The sequence below is a fragment of the Montipora capricornis genome, chromosome 13 (assembly GCF_036669925.1).
Source record: "Montipora capricornis isolate CH-2021 chromosome 13, ASM3666992v2, whole genome shotgun sequence".
Taxonomy (NCBI): domain Eukaryota; kingdom Metazoa; phylum Cnidaria; class Anthozoa; order Scleractinia; family Acroporidae; genus Montipora; species Montipora capricornis.
This window is the reverse complement of record NC_090895.1, coordinates 7,204,018-7,214,017: the sequence shown is the minus strand read 5'-3', so window position 1 is coordinate 7,214,017 and position 10,000 is coordinate 7,204,018. Positions and strand designations below refer to the sequence as shown.

General features: G+C 38.3%; 1 protein-coding gene across 1 annotated transcript in view; it reads right to left on the bottom strand.

Moving 5' to 3' along the window:
• Positions 1 to 10,000, bottom strand: part of LOC138029773 (roundabout homolog 2-like) — an 81,024-nt gene that overhangs the window by 25,398 nt on the left and 45,626 nt on the right. The window contains exon 5 of the mRNA XM_068877599.1: positions 1 to 5. This exon is cut by the window's left edge and continues 286 nt beyond it. Coding sequence (XP_068733700.1) covers positions 1 to 5 — 5 coding nt within the window. The remainder of the gene's footprint in view (positions 6 to 10,000) is intronic.

The following is a 10,000-nucleotide window of genomic DNA, read 5'->3' as shown; positions in this document are numbered from 1 at the left end:
TGGAACTAGAAAAAGATAATACACACTCATATAATGTAAAATGTTTACGTTTTTAAAGAGTGAATAAATGGTAGTATGAATGCCCTCTTTATGTGGATAATGTCATTGATTCTAGTTGAGATGGAAACAGATGAAGTGTACAACAACTGTGTCTTTCAGAATTTCTCCCTATAACAGTAAAAAAGTATTTGCCAAGATGCATATTAACATAGTGAACTGACAAGTATTATGTACTGTTTAAAAAAAATGCAATTGCTACCAGGATGTAGGCAAACAAAGTTCCTTTCCAATGAAAGGCGAAAGAAAGAGGTTACGCCCAGCTCAGCAGCAAATAAAACTAGACGCTACATGACCGTAAACTGGATTGCCTGGTGTTGAACTACAGCATTCCAGTTAATTTTTTAAGGTGGGAGGGTAATTCAGACCATTTGAAGGGGTACCCAGACGTTGTGCCAGCAGTGGCCCTTTGGTTCACATGTTTCTCACGTTGATTATGTCCCAGGGGCGAGTCCAGAAATTACAAAAAGGGGGGGGGGGGGGGGGGGGCGAAGAAATTGCATTGAGAAGGCACCCCCCTCCTCACATGCCCACTATCCGAAAAATTCACATTAGTGATGTATATTTCAAAAAGAATTAAAGCTCTGAAACTGAAATAATCATTATCTTAAGTAAAACTGCCTTATGCACACTGTACCATTTGGAAGTTGGTTGGTTACAGCTCTTTAAATACTGTACAGGGAAAAAGGGAGGAGGGCATGACAAGCTAAAGATACCCTGGGTGCCAGAGAAATTTATTTTCAAGGTTGGAGAGAACGCTACAGTCAATGGTTGACAGTCAATGATGACAATCCTCTGGCACCCGAGGTAGCCAAAAGACAGAGATTTCCAATTCTCAGCAAAAGATTAATGGCAATAGCTCGTAAAAATATTTCAGCAAAAACATACTTGCGAACATAGCAACCTAAATTATCACAAATCACAATGTTGACAACACAAAAGCGAAAGAAAAGGTGAATAAATATGAAATTGTTATTATCTGATTGTTTTTGCGTTAGATTAAATTGATACAATAATACTTTTGAAAAATCTTCATGTTAACAAGTAATGTAAACAATCTTCACACTAGTAAGTTGGATTAACCAGGAACATAAAGAAATATTTTTGGCTTCACCATAGTGACAAAACAAATCTTTTTCTGACATTAAAAACCATAGCTACGTATTAATCATTTGCCAGAAAGAACACAACTTCCTGTCAGCTTTATGAAAACTGCTCGCGGGGTGTCAATTTTAACCCATGTATGCAAATTTCTTAAGCTCGAATATCACACAATAACATGAATCAACGAAGGCCGAAGTGTCACAAAAAGGTTTTCCAGCGAAAGGTTTTATTGAAACAAACAACATGTTTTCTATTAGAGGCAAAAAATCCTTCCTATTTCATTGCGTGCGTGAAAACAAGAAACCCAATTCGTGTCAAATCAGCTATACGCAACAAAATAAATTCAGGATCAAATCCTTTTCTGAAGAATCTTTTCCTTAAATAATGAAGCAAAAAATGGACTACAAGCTTTCTTTCGAAATAATTCGTGACTAACGAGAACAAGCTTTCTTTCAAATAAATCTTCACTGTCACACCTCCAATTATGTTTTCCCTGAAGACTGTGCAGACTTGAGAACAAAATAAATGTATGGCTAGACAACCGAGATGCGACTTCAGTAAACGCCTTCAGATGCATTTGAGGCGTTCGATTTCCTCAATGTTTTTAAGCCCATATAGAATTTGCCATTTGCTTTGAGTGCTGTTACATAACTTCTGAATTAGTAAAATATTAATTTAGAAACAAAGCTCACTTAGTTGATATGGCGATCAAATTGTTGTCGAAGTCCATTACTCCTGGCTTGTAAGATTCTAGATATTTATTTTTCACCGCCTGACTTTTTTATACAATTGACTTTCCATTCTTGAGCTCCATAAGGGTATATTTTGTTTCAAGATCCACCGAAATGCCATTTGCATTACAATGACTTTTTATGCCATTGCAGGTTAATTAAATATTCTACTGTGTCCGTTGCATAAGATCTATGCATTTCTACCACCCCCTGGAACCTACATGTACCAAAAATAAGTGTACATGACTCTACCCACAAAGACACTACTTAGCAAGGGAGTGACAGAAAAGACTTTTCCTGACACAGAAAAAAAAAACTATACCCTCCGTGAGGGTACACTGGGTTGCCTGATTAACGAGCAGCGTTCCACGCAATATTTTTCAAGTTGGAGGGGGTCACCCAGAAGTCATACCAGCAGAGGCCCTTTGGCTCACAGGTCCTCACACGTTCCTTTTCTGAGGTTAAAAACCTGGCTACCGGCCTATTAATTAATCATTTCTCAGAAAAAAGAAATTCCTGTCCTCTTTAAAAAAAATTGACACGCATTGCTTACGTGTGGTAGTGAAGTAACACAGCGATTTATTCCATAATGTCAACTGAGCTGTGTGTTGTCTTCCACGCGATTCAAGTTGTCCTTGCATAATATGTAGCTCTAAAAGTGCACGATATTGTTTTGGTATTGTCTATCATTGTAGTGCCATGGTAGAGGTCTTGGGTAAATAGCCTGAGAAGACATGTGGTTACTAGCAAAGCACTGAGCCCAGAAAGATTGAGGAAAATAAATGGGAAGTGAAAAACATTGTCTTCTGGGATGACATGTTGACAGTTGTCTTTGTGTAATATGTAGGTCTAACAGTACACAATATTGTTTTGGTGTTGTATACCATTGTAGCGCCATGGTAGAAGTCTTAGGTAAATAGCCCCTTGAGAAGACATGTGGTTACTAGCAAAGTGCTGAACCCAGAGAGATTGAAGAAAATAAAAGGGAATCGAGAAACATTGGCTTCTGGGCTGACATGTTGATCATGCAACTTCTTTCCACCACAAGTGTAAGCGTGCACTGACAGCATCTGACAGCTTTGAAAACAAAAGTTGAAAGCTAAGTTATTCTTTCTGTTCGGCGGGGTTAGTATCTGGATGGGCGACCTGAGAAATATACCACTCGGTAATAGAATCATAGGACCGAAAATTCTATTTTAATGCTATCAAATATGAACCAAGCAAGATACAGATTTTGTTAGCTTGCTTTATGCAAAACAAATATTGATGTAAAAGTAAATAAATATGGATACACAGTTTTTAAGAAGAGCAGAAGGAAGTTTCAGGACGGTCGATCGAGAATAAAATATTTTGCCATCGGTAACAAAATCTACGACATGAAAACAACATTAATTTTGAATCACGAATATAAAAAGTTACCATCCGCGAAAAACAGTGTGTGAGCCTCTAGTTGATTTGTTGTAATTGTACCAGATTGGCTGCACCGAGGAAATCGCCCATCCAATTCGGCGGGCGCAGTGATCAAGTTACCGCATTATTTTACCGCGGCATGTTTACTGGCGAAACAGTGAAGCATCTGTGTCAAACGATGCCAAGCTACTGGGTTTTTGTTTTTGTTAGTTTTCTTTTTCTTTCAATTGTTATAAATTTTGACAAGAAATGTGCGAATTCAACACAAAGATCACAATCACCCAACTCTCAGAGGTTGACCATTGTTTCTGGAAAATCAATTTTATTCTCCAAGACAAGGTTATTTATCACCAGGTAATTCCATCGTTTTGGTAATAGCGGCTACTTTATTATTCATCAGCATCACAATCTTTTGCCGATTTTGGGGGTAATTTTGTTGAAACTCAAGCACGCTTCCAACAGACCTGTTTATTTTCGTGACTTATGCGTTACCACAAAAATTCTTCCCGTATCACATTTCAACACATGTATGCAAATTTGCTAAGCTCGAACATTACACAACATGATAAATTTACAAAAGCTGGAAATTTCACAGAAATATTTTCCACCGAAACATTTCTTGAAACAAGCAACATATTTGCTATAAGAGGCAAGAAACCCTTCCTATTTCAGTTGCGTGCGTGCAAGCGAAACACACAATCACAAAGCATATGCAATTAAATAAATTTCTGACAGTTCACATTCAACCCTTTTCGAAAGAACCTTGACCGTAAATAATAAAGCACAAAAGAGACAACAAGCTTTCATTCAAGTAATTTTTCACTGTCACATTTCCAATTTTTTTTAACCTTTGCAGAGTTGAGTACAAAATGAATGTTACTTGCCAGACAAACAGGCAAACTTTAAATAGATGCGACTTCAGTAAACACTGTGAGACACACAACATAGATCACAGATCTACTTGTGGTGTTCGATTCCTTCTCTGTCTTTGTTGAACCCATAAGTTACCAGAGAAATTTCCATTTGGTTTCAGTGTTGCACATAACACCACCTTCGCGAAATATTAGAAGTACAGCATATTTTGATTTCGGCTCGACGGGCGAAAGATTCACGCTGTCGAAGTCCATTACTCGTCGCTTTTTTAAGATTCCAGATCTTTATGTTTCACCGCCTGTCTTGACGTTCCATTCTTGAGCTCCATGTGGGTATATTTTCTTTAAAGATGTACTAAAAAGCCATTTGCGTTACAATGACTTTCGACGCCATTACAGTTAATTGTGCAGAGCAAGCTACGCATTACCCCAGCCCCCTCAAACCTAACAAAATATGCACAGAAGACTCTATGCAAAAGACACCACTTAGCAGGGGAGTGACAGGCAAGACTTTTCCCGACACGGAAAATAACAAAAAAACCCACGAAATGAAACCGAGATTCCGACTGGGTTTGGCAACCCAGTAAAAAGAAAATGACTAAATGCCACCAATTTTGCAACTGGTTTGCCTTACCAGCAACCCAGTAATTAATAAGACATGAAGCCACAAGCAACAGGCCTAGCATCTCGTTTGTGTCACATGTTCTGCAGATTAATTTGCCTATATTGTTATTTTCCTCTATACTTGTTGTATTATAATAATCATTTTTGCCTCTTACCGGGATTGTGTTAATGCAGAAATCATGCATTTTTGCGCAAAAATATCCATAAAATGTATTTACAAAATCTTAAGGCGTCCTAGGACGCAGGGTGCTTGCTCAAAGAACAAAAACCCTTTGACAAACAAAGTAAAACTGCACGGTGATTAAGAAGAATCGCCATTAGATTTAGCAGAGTAGGATAATAGAAAGCACTACAAGCATGCCTGTCCACCATTTTGACTTCTCAATCCATTGAACTGGGGCAGGTGTGACTGGACAAAAGCAACCGACACATTTTTGCAGTAGGGCATCAAATCATGGAGGGAAGACATCCATGGGCAGTTTTTTGGACAAATGGTTCAAAGTTTCAGTGGCTGCATATGAGACGTGACAAAGGAGACTTGTCACTGATTCGCAAGGATTGTTCAAAGGCCAATACTTTCACTCCTGGATGCAAACATCTTTAAAGAGCAGCTTTATTGCAGGAACTTCAGCCAAGTTATCCATGATACTGCTCTGCTTATCTTTGATTGCCCATACTGTAACTGTAGCTATATGATGTGTTAAGGACGTTCGCGCTAATTGTTTGTGCGCAACGTTACTGCGCAGGTAACGCGACTGTAATATGTCACGCATTACTTCGAGCATTAGTGAAGTTGAGGTTTTAAAACCTTTGCAAAAACCGTGGACGATAAGTCTTGCACAGCGTTGGATCAGAGAAGATCGTGATCAGTCAAAATTGATTTAAAATATTTATGAAAGTCAAGTAGACTACTGCACGACTGATATTCGCGAGGTTTTATTAGTCGTGCACTAGTCTACTTGACTTTCATACAAATTTTTCAAGCATGAGCATGGCGACAGAAACCCGGAGGAAGAAGTTCCAGGCCTGCAAAAGAATGGCACATTTATTTCCAAATCATCATGAAACTTCAAAGAGAAGTGAGCGGGAGGATGGAAAAGCTCTGGAAAAGGTAGCTGATCGAGTAGACTAGTGGCTGAAACTCAACGACGAACCGTTGCGTAAATTTAATGGGACTGTTCCTTTTTAATGCTTTTATTACCCTATGAACTTAAGTTCAAAGTGAATACATGTTTTTAAAGTGCTTTTCCTTTACTTTCGTGAAAATTGAGCAGTATTTTCGTCCTCGTCCGTTTGAATAGTGCGGACCTGCGTGGAAACAATCAGCGATTGAATTTCACAAAAAACACACTCCAGAGGATGAGCATGATGGCAATGGAAAGATATTATACAAAACACCAACCAAATGAAGATGACCCCTGCTTAAAACTTCGTTGCTATGCTCGAGAAAGGTTTGTTTTCGGTAAAAACCTTTCATCTCTTCAATGACCGATTCTCTCTTTCGTTCCAGTCCTTGCCCGACAGTTCACGCAAAATCGTGCCAAACGAACCTTTCCAAGAGCTTAGCAAAATCCCATCGACCAAACACGTTCAGATCATCGGTGACACCTATTATTTTAATCATGAATCACTTACTTTACTTACTATCTACAAAATATGATGAAATGAAAAAATTCTCACCGTAAGAAGTTATCTTTTTTTAACATTTTCTTTCCTCGTGCCATCGAATTCCGGTAGTGGTTGCAACAGATAGAGCTTACGAAAATGCTCATTGAGGATGAGCTACATGTAGAGCTACTGTTTACACAATTCCCTAGTGGCATGCAATTATTGAAAAATCTCAGTCCTAAAAACCTATGCACAGAAACCTTCCCTCTAACAGTTTATTTTTATGATTTTTGATGGATGAGCAGATGAGCCTAAATCTCGCTATTATGACCGATTTCTCGAAATTAAGGCATTTTTCCACTGCCATTTTCTCCGAAACAAAGTCGGTGACCCCCATTTTTTTTTTCATTTTTGGAGTAAGTACTTTATGACCTAACTCTAGGCGAGAAATGAAGAAAATCTCACCGTAGGAAGATTTTGGCCCGAACGTCCTTAAGTAAAAGTTGTGAGACAAAAACAACGATAAAGACAAGTTAAGGTCTCGGTAAAGGTAAATTTGGGTGTCTCACTCAATTTTTTTGTTTTTGCAAATCTTGAATCCGTGGGGCGTGAAGAAAATGTGACCGTCCAGATGAAAAGGATGCTTAGACCATTTAAATGCTTTTGCAAACTTCGCATTGTTTGGTTTATGAGTTTTGTTTTGTTTGTCATGTGAGAAGTTATAAGTCAAGGACCAATTAAACCTTGCACATTTTGCATCGTTTTCAAAGTTATTTTGAAAGATTGACTCCTGCCTCTGTGATGTTGTGCTTACATTGTACCCTCTAAAACCCTTTATCCTTGAACAATGAAACAGTTTAGTTCGATTTTCTGAGAACTTTTTCGAAACTCAAGGACAAAATGTCCGCATATACAACAACTGCTGAACGGCAAAACTATTAAGCGCTTGAGGCCCTGATTTTTTTGTGTATCCACAGTTCCAGAATTTAAGAAAGAAATTAAGAAATTTGCCTTTTTTTGCCATCAAAAATGGAGGCTCGACTTATACACGGGTAAATACGGTAAGTACAACATTAGTGCTTATTTCTTTCATTAAGCCTTCTGATTTGTATCGACTAAAACTAGCCATACAAGCTCTCTAAATTCAAAACACAACACAGAACTTGGGCCACCTGTGCAGTGAACGGCTAATAAATTATTATAACTCATGCGAAAATATTGTATTTAACAAGGTAGTCATATGCGATTGAAATCAACAAACAAAACAGCCATGAACCAGGAAAGGTTAGGGCATTGAAAGTCCAAAGAAAGTTTAACCCTGCGAAAAAAATTACAATTTTTTCACTATCCCTGGAGAGATCATGCGAAGATCAAAATGTTATATTCGTATCATTGATGCAAGAGTACCCACATTCCTTGCTAAATTTGCAAGAATCAGTTTAACTCATACTGTTTTTATGGCGGATTGTGATCAAGATGTGCTTGATAATTAGGAAATAATCGCCCAATGTAAAAAGTTTTTTACAAAACAGATGTGGGTGCTCTCATATTGGAAAGGTGGCCCGCGTTGCCAGCAGTTTTCAGAGGAAGGTTTGCAGTTGAATATAAACAATCTCCTGGAACTGACACATGCAGAACTCGAGCTTGTGATTCTTGCTGTATCCAAGTGCAGGAAATTGAAGTCATTGGCAAAAAAGGGAAAGAAAGATCGTGTTGCAGCTTTCTATACCAAAACCGTCTGATCTGCAAAGACATGTTTTTCCATCTCTAAGCTATTCGTGGTCCCATGGATTAAAAGAGCACTTGTTTCAAGTCAGTGTGAAGCCACTGTCACTGCCGTTAAAATCCAAAAAAGCAAATCCCTCTGAAAAGTTCGCATGATACAAGCAAAAAGCAACCTTTGAGGCGCTTATCCCCAAATCTAGTGAGATGCAGCGTAGGAGCGGTCTCAAATGGATCGCAAATCGTGGAAATTACTCAAATTTACTCAGTGGCCTAAGATTGTTATTGATAAAGTTAATTGGTGATCGTAATGCGGCTGTACTGAAAAAAAGAACATACTGTTCAACCAAGAACTCGAATACAGTAAAACACACAATTCATTCTGAAGCCTAACCCATAAAAAAGATGAAAAAGTCTGCTGTAAAAGCATGGTAGCAACACGCAATCTTGTCAAAAAATTTTCATTTGGTCACAGGGACTTGTCCCATGAATATTTATACAAAGGGACCAGGGCAATTTGGGGGAACAAGTTGCAGGGACTTGTCCCTCGAATTTAAACCAGCTTGATTTCGTGGAACAAGTTGTAGGGACCAGATTCTGGTCCCTGCGACTTGATTTTTTGGTTTAACTGGGCATTTCACATGAAGGGACTTCGTCGCAGGGTCAAGTCCCATTGTGTGTGCCGACCTTTCAGCAATCGCTTCAACAGTTATAGATTAAAAAAACCCTTTTTGAAGCGCAACTAAAGAAATATATAGATTAACAAGCATGTGAAAGTGACTAAATTTGATGTGAACTCAAATCCATCGAACAAGAAACAACGCATGACACACATCACGAGTCATTTGAAAGAAAGATTGTCTCTTGGTTTTATGGTGTTGTTTGAATGATTCGACGCTTCTCCAAACAAGTGGTATGTGATATTTGTTTACTTTAACTCTATGTGATCTTGATGGCAGTTATAGATAAGAACTGATGATAAAAATAGATATAGACAAAAATTTGATGTGAACTCGATTGATTGACGACAATCAAACAAGAAACACCATATAACACCTATCACAAGTCCTTTGAAAGAATGATTCTTTTTTGGTTTAACGATGTTGTTTGAACAAGTGAACGCTTCTCCAAACTAGTGGCATGTGATATTATCACACAGTTGTCTACCTAGTTCATACAAGAGGACTTTTCTAGCAAACGAGTGGCCAGTTTTTTTACACGGCTGGCCAGGTTGGTCGCATGAATGCGGAAAATTGTTAGTGCATGTTTTTGCGTGAGAGGTCACAGATGAATTGTAAACAAACAGCTGAAACCAACATTGCTCAAGGTTCATTCTAACTCAAGTTATACCTTTAAAACTAAATTAAGAGTAATATCAACTTGCGCTTATTCGTCTATCTATTTTATGTACACAAACAAATGTCCATTATGTTTGGTTCCGAACTCATCAGAGTAGGGAAATCCACAATGGCAAATTGGTGTTTGATTTCTTCTTTTCTGAATACCCATGTTCCACTGGGAAATTCCATCCATGATCTTGCCTTGTGCCAAAGCTATTCCAGTAACCATAATGCAAGTTGACCTTCAGAATTTCATCTTTTATTCTGCATTTTAATGTTCCTTCCTTCTCACTGCTAACTATGAGCTGCACATGCCCCTTCCCATCTCCAAGTTGCTTTTTAAATTCCTGGCAATCCTCAAACATGTCAAATGTGGCACTGTCTGTCACTCAATTGGCATCCTCATTCACCTCAATTCCATATCTGGTACAAAGAATGATCTCTTTGTACAGAAGTTCAAAAACTTCACTTGGCATTGCTATATCAAAACAGACCTCCCACAGATGTAGCTTGCTCATTCTCGGAGACAGGC